The sequence below is a fragment of the Bubalus bubalis genome, chromosome 6, assembly GCF_019923935.1.
Source record: "Bubalus bubalis isolate 160015118507 breed Murrah chromosome 6, NDDB_SH_1, whole genome shotgun sequence".
Classification (NCBI taxonomy): Eukaryota; Metazoa; Chordata; class Mammalia; order Artiodactyla; family Bovidae; genus Bubalus; species Bubalus bubalis.
In genome coordinates, this window is record NC_059162.1 from 81,880,788 (window position 1) to 81,897,222 (window position 16,435).

At 52.9% G+C, this 16,435-nt stretch overlaps 1 protein-coding gene and 1 long non-coding RNA gene across 2 annotated transcripts; one reads left to right on the forward strand and one right to left on the reverse strand.

Moving 5' to 3' along the window:
* Positions 1–6,524: 6,524 nt before the first annotated feature.
* FOXD3 (forkhead box D3) lies at positions 6,525–9,665 on the reverse strand. Its single transcript, XM_025288565.3, has one exon. It carries the CDS (start codon positions 8,587–8,589, stop codon positions 7,144–7,146), a length of 1,446 nt encoding a protein of 481 aa, XP_025144350.1. The 5' UTR covers positions 8,590–9,665; the 3' UTR covers positions 6,525–7,143.
* A 2,911-nt stretch (positions 9,666–12,576) lies between these two features.
* LOC123334262 lies at positions 12,577–13,611 on the forward strand. The gene is made up of 2 exons (XR_006552092.2): positions 12,577–12,915; positions 13,373–13,611. It is a non-coding gene; the product is annotated as an uncharacterized LOC123334262 (long non-coding RNA).
* Positions 13,612–16,435: the final 2,824 nt, after the last annotated feature.

The window sequence follows — 16,435 nt, forward strand, 5'->3', positions numbered from 1 at the left end:
ACGGTGAATTCTTTGGGCTTCAAGATAGAGAAACCCAACACATGACAATATAACATCTTCAGTATTGACAACTAAGCAAATGAGTCTCAAATTCTCTAAGGAAATAAAAGGTCTACAAAAGAAAGGCACTCTAAAAAATAAAGCTGTCTGTATGTGCAATGGATATTTCGTGAGGTAGTGAATCCTCTTCTACTGAAAGAACTGAAGCAGAGGGACTGAAAATCCCAAGGTACTCTAATGGAGCTTTCTTCCTTAGGAGGGAGGTGGAACTGTCTGTAGGTATATTTTAGGCTAGGCCAAGAAGTTTTCAACTAATTTCACAATGGCAGAAAAAATATTGCATAAAATCCAATTATTTTATGAACATTGACATGTTATACTTTTTAGATCTCTAATAAGCACTCTTTAAAATTCCTTTAACATGGTGTTTATAAAAGCATTTATTATAGAAAAAAAGGGGGGGGAGGGAGACTGAAGGAAAGGAATGGGAAGAAAACCGCCCCCAATCTCGAAAAAACCTTATTCGTTCAATTAACAGCCTTCAAGATTCCTCATCCCCATTCCCATGGTCCTAGTTTGTCTTTTATTAGACAAATACTTTTGATCGTTCCCTTTGTGCTCAGCAATATTAGATAGTAACGACATCACAGGGCAACGTAGGCAACGATTCATTAGTTGGCACGGTGAACTCCAAGAAGGCGCAACTGACCTGAGCTGGGAGGCTCAAGAAGGCTTCCCGGAGGAGGCGGTGCCTCCCAGGTGGCGCTTGAAAGCAAACAGAAAAGTTAAGGTTTGGGGTTGCTAGCCCGCTGCGTTCCTCTGCATGCGCCCCTTGCAGATAAGTGTAACTGGCAAAAATGTGTTCTTGGTCTTTTGGAGAAAACAGTCTCGCTCACCATCTGCAGAGAAGACAGAGTGGAGGGCGGAAGAGAACTCCCCTCTTCGATAAGGCGTGCACTTCAGCTCCTGTTGCAGGATCTCGCGAAGGAGGATCTCGAGAAGGAGCATCCCAAACTCCCATTCCGCTGAAGCGGGAGCAGAGGGGCACGGATGGCGGAGAAGAGACCTCTTGCCACGCGTTGGCGGCCGGACAAACAGGCCCAGGTCGAGGGGCACTCCAGTCCTAAGATCCTGGCCTTGTTGCCCGACTTCTCACAATCCTCCTTACGACTCCTAGGATTGCGCCCTAACTTGTACCTAGTACCTATTACCCCGGGTTCCCTGGAGATCCTGGGCTGGGGCGTTGCGGCCGCCCGGGTGCACACCGCAGAGATTTGTCCTCGTCACGAGCTTCCCAGGCGCGGGCCAGTGGGGCGCCGCAGGAGCGGGTGTCTTTTTAAGGATGGGTTTCCTCCCTAATCAATTCAAATTCTCCTCTCCCCCCAACCCCCGCCCTCGCCCCCTCCAGTGCAGGGGAGCTGGAGTCCCTCAGGCCAAGCCCTAGTGGCTGGCGCCAAGGTGGACCCGGCGTGGGAGGGGCTGGGGACACCCGTGGGGACCAACTCGTGGGGACCTGAGCGATATGGCTGGACCTCTGACCTCTGAGCTTCGGGCCTGGAGTTTCCGCCTTCGTCCTTCCCTTCCCAAATCACGAGGCCGGGAGATCGAGGCGTAGGTCACCGCAGAACCGCCTGGCTCTGGGCGAGAGGCGCAGCGCGGCGCGGATGGGTCTGGGCGTAGCGGACCTCCGAGGCCGCGCGGGGCGGCACCGGGTCTAGGTCTTGGCCATTGCAGAACTGAGTTCAGCTCGGCCCAGTGTTTCTCTGCGTTTGTCTTTTTTTCTTTCTCTCTGCCCCCCTCCCCGCACCCCCAGTCTTCCCAAACTTCTTTGTGCCACTGTTCGCTTTTTTCCTTTCCTCAAGTGGGGCGTCTTTCCAGGATAGAGAACAATTTTTCCTCTGCTGAGCATTTCTAAGGCTTATCCTTGGGCTGCCCAGTGACCTTGGGAAAGTCACAGAACTTTCAGGGCCTGTGTAGAAAGAAGAGAGGGTGTTCTTTAGGGCTGTTTTTCTGAAGATGCCTCTGAAATTTAGACCCAGAGGACTCAGACAAGGGAATGAACACCTCCCCATCTCAACTGACAGGACCGAGCTGTGTGCTTTAAGCACAAAATCATCTGAAGAAGGAGGAAGGGAGGTGACTAATTTCCTTCTTATTTTGAAAAATTCGGATATATAAGACACCCTCTCGAGAAATAAAAATAAGATAATGCTTTCTACAACTCCTCCGATGATTTTGCAACATTTTTTTTTTTTACAAATTTTGTTCTGCGTACCCGCCCTTCTTGGCTGGTGTTGCCCGCGGGGAGCAAAGAATGGCTAGTACATTCCTAAGAGGGCAAGGGGAGGGGGTGGTGATGATTAAGAGAGAGAAGTTGGCTCTGGGTGTATCTCTGCCAACTGTCGGAGGCAGGCAAAGGGAGGGTGGTCTTTCACGTGGGTCTGAGATCTGGTTACCTTTAATTCTCCCTGAGGCTGCGCGTTGCGTTAATGGGCGTCTGTCAGCGGAGGGCTCAGGTTTCCCCACTTGCCTCGGACAGTGAAGCAAAGGGGCAAAGAGCAAAGTAGACGACTCAACAGAAAGAAATAGGCCAGGCCTCTAGAGCTGGGACTGCGGACTGAGAGCAGGTGGGCATCTGGGCCTTGTCCTCAAGCCCAGGGCGGGGTCGAAGGACTCTAGACCAGGACGAGACCCCTCCTTTGAAAAGCCCATTCTGACTAGCCTCTCTTTTGCTCCATCCTTTCAGACAGCGGGGGTGGGGGGCGGGGGGAGGGCTGAACTGCTCATCTTTTACACCTAAAATCTAGTGGTTCAAAACCCAGCCCAACACTGCAAGTGTTTGTAACAGAGTTGTTTGTCTTTCTGTCGGTTGGTGATTTAGTAGCTAAGTGGTGTCGGAACACTTCCTATGCTCATGGGATTTCCCAGGTAATAATACTGGAGTGGGTAGCCATTTCCTTCTCCAGCGGATCTTCCTGACCCAGGGATGGAACCCAGGTCTCCTATATTGCAGGCGAATTCTTTATTGACTTTATGCAGCCACCAGGGAAGTCCGTTTGTCTTTCTAGAAGCCACTAACAAACCACCTTACATACCCTTAGGTCTTTACAGTTTACAAAACACCACCCCTCCGCCTCCCACTGACACCAACTCACCTAATCCTGCAAGCCCAAGCTACAAGTATCATTCTCTCTCTCGTTGTAGAGACAAGGGAATGGACAGACTCAAAGAAACCAAGCAGTTTGTCCAAGGTCACAGTCAGTAAATACCTATGTCCCGATTGGGATGGTCTCTTCCCTCTGGAAGACCTCTCTCTTTCCACTGCTTCCTATCATTCCCTCCCATGAAATAGACACACACACACACACACTCTACCTGGGCACTCTGAGATCTTCCAACCTCCCATCCACCTCTCAGAGAGGAGTTTATTCACTAATGATGCTGCAACTTGCCACCATCACGGACACGAGTGCAGTCTGATAGACATGGCTCTGGAACTGGCTTTCTTTCAGATCATAGTCTCTTCAGGACAGTTCTTCAAGGAACCTGCGTTAAAACATGCATGCGCGCGTGCGCACACACACCAGCCTTTCATGGTCCTTTCACTGCCAAGACTCTTTCTATAAACCGTATAAAATAAATAACCTCAAATATAACTCTTAATTGCTTCCAAGTCTATGTTTCCTCATCAGTAAACTTTATTGCTTCCCAATCTTTAGGGCAAATTCCCCTCGGGACTCTGTCCCTTCCAAGAGAATGATCGAGAAAAACAGCTTTTCTGAGATTCGACCTGGGTGTCCCAGGCCGGGAGGATGAAAAGCGTAAGAGGGTCAGGGTGCTCGGAGCCTGGAAGGGAAGGTCTCTCAGGTTTGGGTCTGGGACCCTCGGAGACAAAACTGGGAAGTTTTGCATCTGCTCATCGCCCCCTACAGGCCACGTCCGCCATCGCAGCAAGAGCCCTGAAAAGAGCGTGCATATATTGTAGCCTTGCTTCGCTTTTCCCTGGACCTCCGAATTCACCCTCCATTCCCGGAGCAGTGACTAAGTACCGGGACCCCCTCAGGGACTCCATCCAGGGGATGTTCTAAGGGCCACAGCCCTCGGAACTGGATGGACTTTTTAGAAATAAGTGCCAGAGGAAGTGGAAACCAGTTTAAATTGGTGTGTAGCCGAAAGCTAAAATCCGCCCCCCGCCCCCAAAAAATCCGCTTCCTCTTTTTATTACAAATAAATCTGCCTAAGTGAAATAAAAAGCTGGTATCAGTCGTGTTGCCTTTAAATCTCAGTGTAAGGGGATTTTCAGTGCCTTTCGACGCCGGTGGTCGCGTTCGCTCATATAAAATGTGGGTTTCAGGCCCTCCCTTGAAGCCCAAGTGCTTGTGTTCATTATATATGATATTTGCATTTTCTTCTGCTGCTCTAAGGCTTCGTGGTCTAACAAGCTTAAACCAAAAAGAGCTTTTCGGGGGGAATGGCCAGGCCTATATCCCTGGCATCTGCCTGGACTTTAAGAGTCGCTAGTCGGTTTGAGGTCTGGGGCTAAGAGTCTCCTACCCACCCAGAAATAAAGAAAAGGGTCATCTTTAGGCTCTAGTTCAAGGCTAGAAAGTGTCTGGAAGGAAAGTTGCCCGCGGATCTCTCCTCTACACTCCATCGCCGAATATATCAGGGGGGAAAAATGCTCCGCGGATCTCAAGCGGCGGCTTGTGGCCGAGTGTCACGCCGCGGGCGCAGGCTCGGCCGGTATTGCTGCTATGCGCGGAAATATGAGCGAGTAATTTTATAAGTAACAAAGGATCAGGGATGGAATGAGGCCCCTGTTATCCAATGTCATTTAGAAGCCTTGGATCAGCAGCTTCTTGAGGCTAAAAGTGAATTCAAGAAGCCCGGCCTTTCCCTTTTCCCAGGGGTGTAAGCTAAATTTAGAAATAACCTCTATGTGTTTGCACAAATCATGTACCATTTGCTGTTTGTGTAAAAACCGATTAGCCAGACACAACTGTGAAACAACTTGTTACTTTTATAGCTGCAACACACAAACAAATTTAGATCCGTTTAGTTTTCCTTGTAAAAAGAGATTAGAAGGGACCCGCCCATAGACTGTGTGGTCCATAATCTCTTCTTCGTGAAGGTTACTGTAGCTCCTCTCGGTGGCGGTTGATTATCAAGTTCTTGTTTATCAAGTTAAACGATCTCACCCCCGGCAGCTTGTTTTATTTTAGGACTCTGATCCAGAAGGAATGTTTACTCAGGACACAATAATGTTTACTGTTTACCAGGAAGACAAATTCGGTATTTGCGAGGAAGTGTCATTTAAAGTGACGCCCTAGCCCACGCCGACAGCAGAGAAATAAGGCTCGGATCAGCAGCCGGGAGGCATCTCCGCGACGAGGGAGGCGAGGTGGACGTCAGCGCCGGGGACTGACGGTGTTTTGCAAACAGCACCCGCATAGGGCCGAGCTGACAGTACTGCTACCCGCTCCAGTTTTAAAAAGCAATTTCGCATACGTAATTGCAACAGCTAAATTAATTACGAAATAATTAGAATTGATGTCATTTGAGGATGTGTTGGTGGTGATGGGAACTGAATTTCCGCATCTGGATGTTTCATTTCTACGTTAATACTTAGGGTTGCAACAGCTGAAATGCACATTAAAAATAATCCACAAGGACATTTCTCCATTCCTGCTTTGTGATCTCCCATTTCATACTAAACTAGCCTAAGGTATTTTTTTTAAGTTTAAGAAACGGGGTGAGGTGCATCTGTTTTAAAAGGATATTAAAGGTTTATTTCTTGGCCTTTGGAAAAGCTGCGGGTTGGTAAGAAAGGAAACATTTACAGGAACCCTTCAGATATCGAAATTATGTTGTGGATTTATTATTGCCATAGAAAAGAGGCATCTTATTTGAAAATATTATGAAAAAACAAAACAACTATGTATCATCTATGAAGTTCATATAGGTAATACAATTTCACTACAAAATTTAAAATGCTATTACATATGTTTAAAAAGTTAACTGGGTTTATTACCACTTCCACTTAGGGTATGAAAATAGTTTGAAAAAAATCAAGGCTTTAAATGCTAAGATGGGGGAAATGTTTGGAATTAACATTCTTTTGAAAGGTTAATTGAAATGATTAAGAACTCTCATTTGGAAAGTTTCCATTGTGAAAGATGAAGTCTAATGTTTAAAAATAATTAAAATTGTGCTGAAGTTTAGAATTAGGTTGGTTTTTTAAATGGCAGCTTACTTTATCTTCAGAAATATCTAGTCATTTAGATGTAATGTATTGATAGGAAGAAAATCACCACCTACACACCCATGTTATGTGAAAACTAAAAGAAAATATTAGTACAATTTAAATTAGGCATATTTTTCCAATTAAATTTTTCTTACACTCAAATTATGAATTAGCAAAGTTTGAAAAGGTCATTCCTTGAAACTCATCTGGGAAGAATAAAATGCAAATATTATTTTAAAATCTTGTCATTTACCTCAGACACCTAAATGAAACATTAAGCTGAGCCTTTAAAAATTTTATTTACAAAGTTGTGTACAACACGATGGAATAACATTTAGAATACCATATATATTCATTATATATAAACAGACTTTTATATAGAATGACTTTCGTCTTCTGAAAACTTTATATTTAAAATCTCCCAACGTCTCTATACATTTTTTCTCACATAAAACTGCGGAGAGTGAACCTTCAGAAAAAATGAAAGTTCAGAGCTCTAAATCTACTGAATTTTTTTTCTTAAAAAAATAAAAACCCCAAAAGGAAAGTCAATAATTTTTATACAAATATGTACAAAGAATTTCCCTCTCATCCCCCAGGTACTGAGAGCAGGCGCCGTCCGGGTACAGTTTTGGCAAAATCGGTTTTCGGTTTTACCTGTACGGAAAGATATTCCCCGCGGGCGCGCAGTGAGAGTTTGCTCCGCCAGCCTAGGTGTGCAGGACTGGGTGGAGGCCGCCGAAGGTCGGTGTTGAGGGGTCGGGGGGGAGGAAATGGAAGAGAGGCAGAGTCCAGGATTGGGCAGGGGGGCCAGGAGCGGGGCGGGGCGCGCAGCTTGCAAATTGCAGCCGACAATCCAGGCCGCTGCCAGGCCCCGCATCCCGGCCACCGGCGCGTCCCTATTGAGCGGGCCACTTGGCTTGAGCAGCGGCGGCGGCAGCAGCGGCAGCCGAGGCTGCAGGCTGCAGAAACTGTCCAGAGAGCGGTACGCTCAGAATCGGCGCGATGGTCGCCGTCGTCCGACTCAGTGAAAGAGGCTGGTGCGTGGCCATGAGCGCTGCCGACTGCACGGTCCCGGGCGGCCGCAGGAAGGACTGCGCGGCGCCACCGCCTCCGCTACCCGCGGTGCCCCCAGTTACCCCGGCGCCCCCAGCGCCCGCGGCCGAGCCCCCGGGCGCCGCGGGGCCCCCTCCGATGATATTCTCGATGCTGAACGACGGTCGCGCGCTCGGCTCGGACTTAATGAGCGACGCCGTGGTGCCCGCGGCGCCCGCCGTGCCTGCGGCGGCCGCGGCGGCTCCTAAGCTGTTGAGCTGCAACTGCAGGCCCGGGCCGAGTTGCGAGCCGAAGGCGGCCGCTTTGCGGCCCAGCTCACCCGAGGGCAGCAGCGGCACGGCGGGCGGCAGCACGGGGGCCACAGGCGGCAGCGCGTACGGGTACTGGAGCGCCGCGGCCGCCGCCGCAGCTGCCGCGGCCGCCGGGTGCGAGTAAGCGCCGGCCGCGGCCGCAGGGTGCAGGCCGTAGGGGCGGCCGTAGGGCCCCGCGGCACCGGCCGCCGCCGCCAGGCTGTAGGCGCCGAAGCTCTGCATCATGAGCGCCGTCTGCTCACGCAGGTGCTCCTGCTGGTGGCGCTTGAAGCGTTTCCGGCGCCGCAGGAAGCTGCCGTTGTCGAACATGTCCTCGGACTGAGGGTCCAGGGTCCAGTAGTTGCCCTTGCCCGGGTTGCCCGGTTCACGGGGGATCTTGACGAAGCAGTCGTTGAGCGAGAGGTTGTGGCGGATGCTGTTCTGCCAGGCGGGGAACTTCTCCCGATAGTAGGGGAAGCGGTTGCTGATGAACTCGCAGATGCCGCTCAGAGTTAGCTTCTTCTGCGGGCTCTGCAGGATAGCCATGGTGATGAGCGCGATGTACGAATAGGGCGGCTTCACCAGGCTGTTCTTGGGCTTGCTCGGGGCCAGGCCGCCCGCCGCACCGCCGCCGGAGCCCGGCCCGCCACCGCTCCCGCCGCCCTCCTCGCCGCCAGCGCCGCTCTTGCAGCCGTCGGCCTCGGATGCTCCCGCCTCACCCCCTGGCCCGGCCCCGGCTCCAGCCACTTCTTTGGGCAGTGCCAGGGGCTGCTGGTGCGGCGGCTGAGGCTGCCCGTGGTGGGGTGCCACCGGCGTCACCTCGTCCGCCTCGTCCAGGCGCAGCTCGGGCGGCCCCGCGGGACTGTCGCAGCCCCCATCGCTGTCTTTCTCTTCCAACGCGTCGTCGCCCTCGCCCACCACATCGATGTCCACGTCCTCGGCCGTCAGCACCGTCTGGCCGGACATGTCGCTGGCGCTGCCGCCACCGGAGAGGGTCATCCCTCCTCGGGGTTGGTGGCGGCGGCGGGGAAGGAGCGGCGCGCGATGGGCGTCTTCAGGGGCTGCCGCCAACCTCAGGAAAGGGGTTTGGGGAGCCCCCGAAAGACAGGGGATTAGGAGAGGGGAGGGGGGCGTAGGTGGTCCGGGGCCCTCCCGGTTTGGCTCACAGTCTGCGGCCGGGCATCGCACGACTCGGGCTGTGCCGTCCGCCCCCCGTGGCAGCGCTCCGCAAACTCCAGCTGTCCCTGGCGCTCGGTACTAGGCGCTCCCTGCTGCTCCCGGCAGCGGCCCCGGACCCGGCCCGGGCCCGGCAGCTTCTCCACGCCGCGCCCCCTCACTTCGCCTGCCTTCCTCTGCCTCCGGCCCGGGCGTGGGGAGCAGGAGCGGTGCAGGCGGGCGCGGGACGCGGGGCGCCGAGCAGCTCAGGAGGGCGCGGGCAGGGGCAACCGGGGGAGGGGGTGTCAGGGACGCCGAAGCCCCCGCAGTCGAAAGTCCCGTTTTAAGGACTGGCCTGATAGATTACTTTCTACTTAAAGATCCAACGGGAGGCGGGGCCACGTGACCGTGCGTGACGTCAGGGCCGCCGCGGAGCCGGCCAAACTCAAGTTGGTCGAGAGAATTGTCAACAAAGGGACAAGGGACGCGCAACTCCGCGCCGCACCGTGCGCCAGCATCCCGCGGGGCCCAAGGGCGCCTGGGACCGCCCTGGGACCCCACCCTGGGCTGGAGCCCGGCGAGGGGGTCGAGGGAGCCTGTGGGTGTGAGTGCGGGTGGGTGCGTGTGAGCTAGGGAGGGTGTGGGCCCGGGAGCCCCCGCCGGATCCGCGGCTCTGATTCCCTGACATACCCGCCCCCTCTCCCTTCCCCGCCCCCCCTCTTGCCACCCGCCCTTTGCCAAAGCTCCCTAGGCATAGAATGTAGGACAAGATTCACATCCTTTTTTTTTTTTTTTAAGAAAAACTTGGTAGTCTCGGTTTTGTTTTTTTGATTCTTTTTAGCTCTAAAGATTAAGGGCAGCGCCCCGGCTCTGTCTTGCTAATTAGACTTAAGAGCCCCTCCTGCCTCAGTGCTTAGTCGGCGGAGACACCTGCTGAGGGGAGGCGCTCCTCCTCCCGCTAAAGTCAAACCACAGGGTCCTGTCTTCGGTTTCCTGGCTCGATGTGGGCGTGTTTATATGTATGTATGTGTAATAATATATTCCCCCCCCCACCCCCGCTCGGCCACAGCAGCATCAGTTGGGATATCCGAAGGTCAGAAAATGGCTATTGATTAATCTATCAGAATAGTTGCAGAGAGAAATAAAAAGGACGTAAAATAACGGAGAACCTATAAATAAAGCCGCAACTAGCTGCTCGGAGTTGTTAAACGACTTAGCATGTGAAAAAGTCGGAAATGAGGCGCTGGGGAAGGAGCCGGCATTGGCAGCGGCCTGGGTAAGTCGAGTGGGGACGGGAAGAGGCTTCGGGCCTTTAGATTAGACGCCGCGCCCTGTTTGGGATGGCTGACCTCAGGGGGAGCGGGCGGTGTGATTTCTCAGGCTTCTGGGCCCAGCCTCCTGGGAGCGAGCTTGTTGGCGGCCTAGACTCTCCTTGCGGCTAACTAACATGGATTCTTTCCCCTTAGGGTATAGACAAACCCTCCAAGATTTTAGTTCCTCAGAGACCGGCAGCAGAGGAGGTGGAGGAGGAGGCGAGGATATGGCCAATGCACACCGAGTTGCTTTGGCAAGGAAAGTCAGTGATGGTAGGAAAGACTATCGGCATTTAACTGGGATGGAGGGTTGGGGGCGCAAACCGACCCCGGATGCGTGACATTGCTGGGGCGCGTGGACCGCGCACTTCGGAATAGTGCTCCTGACCCGGTGAGGCCGCGATGCGTTGCTTTTTTTCCTCCTGCTTTTTTAGGCAGCCTCCTTGCGAGCCGCGAGTGCCTGCCGGGTGTTAAGGGCTCCTGGAACCCAAACTCAGTCTGGCCACTGAGGCCTGAGAAGGGAGTGCAGGCCTTAGCAGAGGAAGGAGCACAAGGGGATATAGTCTGAGAAGAAATAGTGAAATTCAGTATTTACAGATGATACTAAGAAACTGATGTATTTCCTGGAGGACAGTAGTACTTACGATTCCCTGTGTCTCTCTCACCTACCACCTCTCTCATTGCTTAGCCTAGACACACACGTAAACTTGCTTCACTTACAGGCAGTGCGACACACAGATTGACTTCAATTTTCATTAGATAATTTCCCAGATAAAACACTAGCACATTGGATCCCCCCACTTCGCAGGATGTTTCTGGTTGAAACCAGGGCGGTTCCTCCACCTTGAGACGCCCAGGAAACTCCACGATTTTTCTGTATCTAAATGATATCCCGGTTGCACTTGACCCTAAAATGCATCTGAGTTCATTCCCGCAGCTGCACCGCTTTGTCGCCCGCAGGCTCCGAACCATTTACGATACCTTCTAGACAGCTTCCTGCAAAACCGACTGCAGCGGCGAACTGGCTGCCCGCTGTCCCTCGGCAGCGGAGGTCCCGGTGAAACTGTCTCAAAACCCAATAATTACAAAAAGAACGTCCGAGGGGCACGGAAAAGAAACTGAATCCACAAATTCCCTTTGCTCAGCTTCGGTTGTCCAGCCCCAGAGGCAGGCGCGGGCCGGCAGGAGCCCCACCGCAGCCTAGGAGGCTGGGCCCGCGTGGACGCGTTGCACGTGTATGTGTACGCGCGGAAGGTTAGCGGCTTCCGGGGATGCCCTCCGCAGTCTTCTTGAAGCATCCTCCAAATGAGCCTAATTTCAATTCCTCGGCCCGCCAGGGCTGGCTCTCAGCACTCCCTCGGCGCCGCTGTTTACTGCCTCTGAGCCTCCCTCGGCCAAGACCTGGCCCGATCCGTCCATTCCCCCGTGTCTCTTTGGGACCTCCCTGGGGAAAGGGGTGGGGGTGAACAACTCCCAGCCGCCAGTTCCATTTGTTGCGCTTTTTTCTTTCGACACAATAAAAGTCAAATTAATTGATTCATACCATTAATTACGGCACGTAGCGTGAAAAGCAACGCTTCCCCTCGGTTAGAGATCTATTGTGCTAATCTCTTGTTCAATCAGTGTTACCATCTGATGCCGGGTCTGGCCCTTACAGAAACTTTTCGACTCGATTAGCTAAATGATGAGACGTGCGGGACCTACTGGCTGAGCCCCCGACGTCCTGCGCCGGTGCCGGCCGAAGGGCTTAATATCGATTTCCGGCGGAGACGGCGGATTTTTCCCAACAGCTCTAGGCTGGGCAGCCCGTCGCCCTTTTCCTTCTTCTGGGCGGACAGTAGCGCCGCGCAACCTGCCGTGGCGGGAAGGAGGCTAAGCGGCAGCCCAGGTGGGAGGCAGGAAGGTTCCCGCTGCCATCACTGCGGGACACCGCCAGGGCGGAAGGGCGCGAGCCCGACATGGTGCAGGGTCCTGTCCTAGGCCAACTAGATTCCGGGTTTAGTAAATCCTGTTTGCCGCATGATCCCAGTTAGCGGCTAAAAGTCCACGGGTCGTCAGTTACCGCCAACTTTTGGAACAGAGATGGGAGAAGCGAGACAGATACACAGCGACAGTGACACACTTGGGGGGGGGGGGAGAAAGATGTGATAGAGGGAACGGAAATATTGGGGGTGGGGGTGGGAAGGAGAGAGAAATGTGGATAAAACATCTTCTGAATCTCGGTTACTGGGGAGATAGTAAGAGGGAGAATGAAAAACACAGGCACAAACAATTAATATGAATGAGAGTGATTATTTGGGTCACAACAATCGAACTTCCCAGGAGGGATTTAAAGAAGATGGCAGCCAGCTGTCTCACCTGTTCAAATGTTTGGAACGTTTCAGCCAAAAGTGAATGTAATGAGGCTCCCTCCGTTTCTCCTGGGGTGGGCAGAATCCGTGGTACCCAGCTGCAGAAACCACCAGGACAGGGTCCGTTGGGGGCGGGGATTGGTAGTGGTGGTGGAGGGGACCGTGGTTCTAGCAACAGGAAACAAGAAAAGTGGAGTTCGGATCGATAGGAAGGAAATTGAGACGTCTCGGGGGAGGGGAGATTTAGTGTGTGTGTCCTGGGGGGTGAGATGGGGATAGGGGAGACAAGAAGAGGATGAAACAATTTATGACGGAGAAGGGGAAATTAATTACAACTCAATTTGGGTTCTTAAGTGGTCAACACAGGAGGAGGGGCACGGTCAGCGTGTTCGGAAAACTGGAATGGCCCACCTACCCCTCGTCAGGCGCGGGAGAAACCAGGTGCCCTCTTCCTCGCCCTTTAAGTCAGAAACTATGCCCGTGGTTGAATAAATCGTTGGCCGGAGGTGAGATAGAATCGTTACGGCCAGGCGCGGGTGCACTTTTCTTATTATACGGGGAGAAAGGACCATGTCGCGCAGTGAGGGGCACGACCCCCACAGACAGCAGCCACCCTTCCTCTAATGCAGGGGAAACTAAACGTGGGCGGAGTCCATCCGGAATATACCCCTCTCCCCACCCCCCAAAAAACAAAGTTGGCTCTTTATTGACAGTCTTCACCGATATGTTAAACTATTATCAGCCTCTGCCTGGATGACGGCCACCGAGGGAGGTGGGAAGGGCTGAAAGGACATCCCGGGCCCCCACCCCTCCTGAGTTATTTCTGTTTCCAAGAGGGTGGGATTTTCAACTCATTTCCCACCACCCTTGTATACCCAGATCTCTTTGGTGGGCGGGGTGGGGGGGGGGGTAATTTAATGTTCACGTTTGGATTTGCATCTCAAAACTTCATTTATTTTTAAGGTGTCCGCCACTCAGGGCCCATGCGAAGAAGTGCCTTCTAATGGCGAGAGACCAAAGGAAGAGGAAGAGAGACAGAGAGAGAGAGGGAGAGAGACAGAGAGAGAGAGGGAGAGAGGATGGCTTCGAATTTATTTATATTGGAAATGTATAAACATCCATTCTGTAAAAGGCAACACGTTTAATTAACGATGAGAGAGCAGTTAGGGGCAGAAAGCTAGTAAAATTGTGTGATAAATTTATGGCATTGTTAGCGTGCTTTTAATTATGGCTATTATGTTAATTATTTCACATTAGCATGGAGTTATCAGCAGCATGTCAGATTTAATCAAAACGAGCCTTTCTCTCGAAAATTGTTCTTTTCATCCGCGAGGAGAAAGGTCCTGGGCAGGATCGGGGCTTAAAAATGACTTGGCATTGAAAGCTCGAGTCTTCCCGACATGGTTTGGTGCGATGCGGCGGGGCCCGGCTGTCCGCGGGTCGCTCCAGGCTACCGGCAGCTCTCGGAGGAGCCGAGGGCTGGGTTTTTAGGAATTCACCATTTTCACCCCCTTCGGAGCCGACACTTCATCATATGGGATCATTCTGTCAAACAATATGATGCTGCTCATTTTTATCTGTCCCGCTTTACAAAACCCCCATTCAGCCCGCCGAGGAGCAACAAAAGCCTCGGAGCTGTTCGGCGGCTGCTGCCGGCCACGGCCTCCCCCGCGCGCAAAAGAGGCGGCGAGAGGGGCCGAGGAGCGCGGGCGGCGGGCGCGCGCCCCTCGCTGCCCGAGGGAACGCGGCCTGGCGGGGCCCGCGCGCCCAGGTTGCGGGTCCTCGGGTGTGGCCCCCTCGGGACACGCCTCTCCCAGGCCTGCACCCGCCCTCTGCCTCCCCGCGAGCTCAGGGCAGAGGCGCCTTTCCCTCCCCGAGAGCGACGTCGCCCACCCAGGCCACATCGATTTCTTAATCACTGCGGATCGATTTATTGGGAGCAAATAAATAGCCCGTTTTGGAAACGTTTCAATTGTGGGCTTCATGGTTGGGGCGCTGACGCGGGAGGGTGCGCAGGGCCGGGGCGCGCAGGGGCGCGCGCCGGGAGGGGCTTGTGGATGAGTGTGGGGCGCTAAGGCCGAGCACCAGTCGCTGCGGGAGCCTCGAGTGTGCACGCGCGGCCACTGCCGCACGACCCCCGCTCTCGGATCCCCGGCGACGCCGCGGCCTTCTCGAGGGTTCGGCTTCCCCCGCTTGCCCTCAGCTCCCTCTGGCGGCGGGGCGAGCAGGAGTTCAGCTCTCAGCCCTTCTGCCTTGTCACGTCCAGGCAAGTTCTCCCAGTGTTCTGAGTCTTTCAAAAGATGCCTCTCGGGCCACCGAGCGACGCTGACTCCAGTCCCTGGGACCCGCACCTGGCTGCTCGCGCCCATCCGGCTGGCCTTCCGTCCCAGGCCCGCGGACGCTGCTGCCTCCTCGTCCCCGCGCCCGGAGCGGCCTTCCTGCACAAGACCACTCAGGCCCCCGCCCTTCCCGGGACCGGGCTGTGGACCGGCCAGCTGTTGCCTTATTTTTAGCGCTATTCCATTCGCGCGGTTATATTTAACTCGATCCACTCCTCAGAGGAGGTCGCTGGGACATCGAATTCTCTACATCGCAGCTTGGGCCCGCCCGCCTAGCTTCAGGGGCAAGTTGGAAAACCCCAGCTTAAGAATCTTTGACATCTCCGGAGCTTGGCTAGGAGAGGGAAGGTTGAGAGGACTGGTCCGAGAAGCAGTGGCCACCGTGCCTGCACACACAGAGTAGACGGTCAGTCCTGAGTGGGGGAGGGGAGTGTAGAGGAGGATTCAGTCCCTAGGGGAGAATTCACTGCGGGAAGTATTGGGTCCATTTCCTACTTATGCATGACCCAGAGCACCCAGATGACCTGGAAGACCTTTTACAACTCCGCCCTTCAGAAAGGTAATGATTTTTGTATTCATGCAGAAATCCCCTTTCCTCCCTACTCCTGAACACAGGGCAACAGGATACTTAAGTTTGAAGCGGCTTCTCAGTTTCAGCCTAGTCTTTCTCGTCAAAAATCTCCAGAAGACCATGCCACTGGCTCAGTCACATCCCAAGGAAAGGACCTATTTGGATAACATATAGACACACTGCCATAATACATACTTTTTCTCTCAGACTGAATTTACACACACACACAAAAGCAAAAGTCACATATTAAAAGTACACAGACAGATGTGACAAGACCTGGGATACACTTGTAAAATTTTAATTCTTCTCCTAACGCTTTTAAAGAAAGGACTTTCTTAGCCTTGGGTCCAAAGCAGTTATTTCTGTCTGCCTCTTTTTCTAGGTCTCCCTACAATGTATAGGAGAAGGATGAAAGTCATACAGCTGAATTCAGGGAGGGAAAAAAAGTGAAGTCGCTCAGTCGTGTCTGACTCTTTGTGACCCCATGGACTATAGCCTGCCAGGCTCCTCAACCCATGGGATTTTCCAGGCAAGAATACTGGAGTGGATTGCTATTTCTTTCTCCAGGGGATCTTCCTGATCCAGGGATCAAACCCAAGTCTCCTGCACTGCGGAGAGACTCTTTACCATCTGAGCCACCAGGGGAACCCTGGAATTCAGGACTAGAGGATGTTCTAACCAAGCATTCTCTGGGTGACTAGGGGAGGAGTGGGGAACCGGCTGGCAACATTCAATAAATATTGGTTCAGTAACTGAATCAGTAAGACACAGCATCACTGATGTGTAACTTATTGAAGAATGTAGTTAAAATGGGATATAATTAATTGTATAAATATTTATCATAAAACATTAGAGGATCTCAGAGTAGACATACCTAACTCTGCCTGGAAAAGAGGTATGTGGAGGAAGGTTTCCCAAAGGAAATAAAGCCTGAGCTCTCTTGAATGATGAGTAACTGCTGTTAAGTCGATGCAGGGAGGAACCTTGTTCTAGGCAGAGAAGACAGACTTATGCAAGACAAGAGGAGGAGCTTATAGTTTAATTGGACTGAAACAAGAGAGAGCAGGTAGTTGGAGCTGATACAGTGGAAGCAGACAAGAGTGAAACCATAAAGAT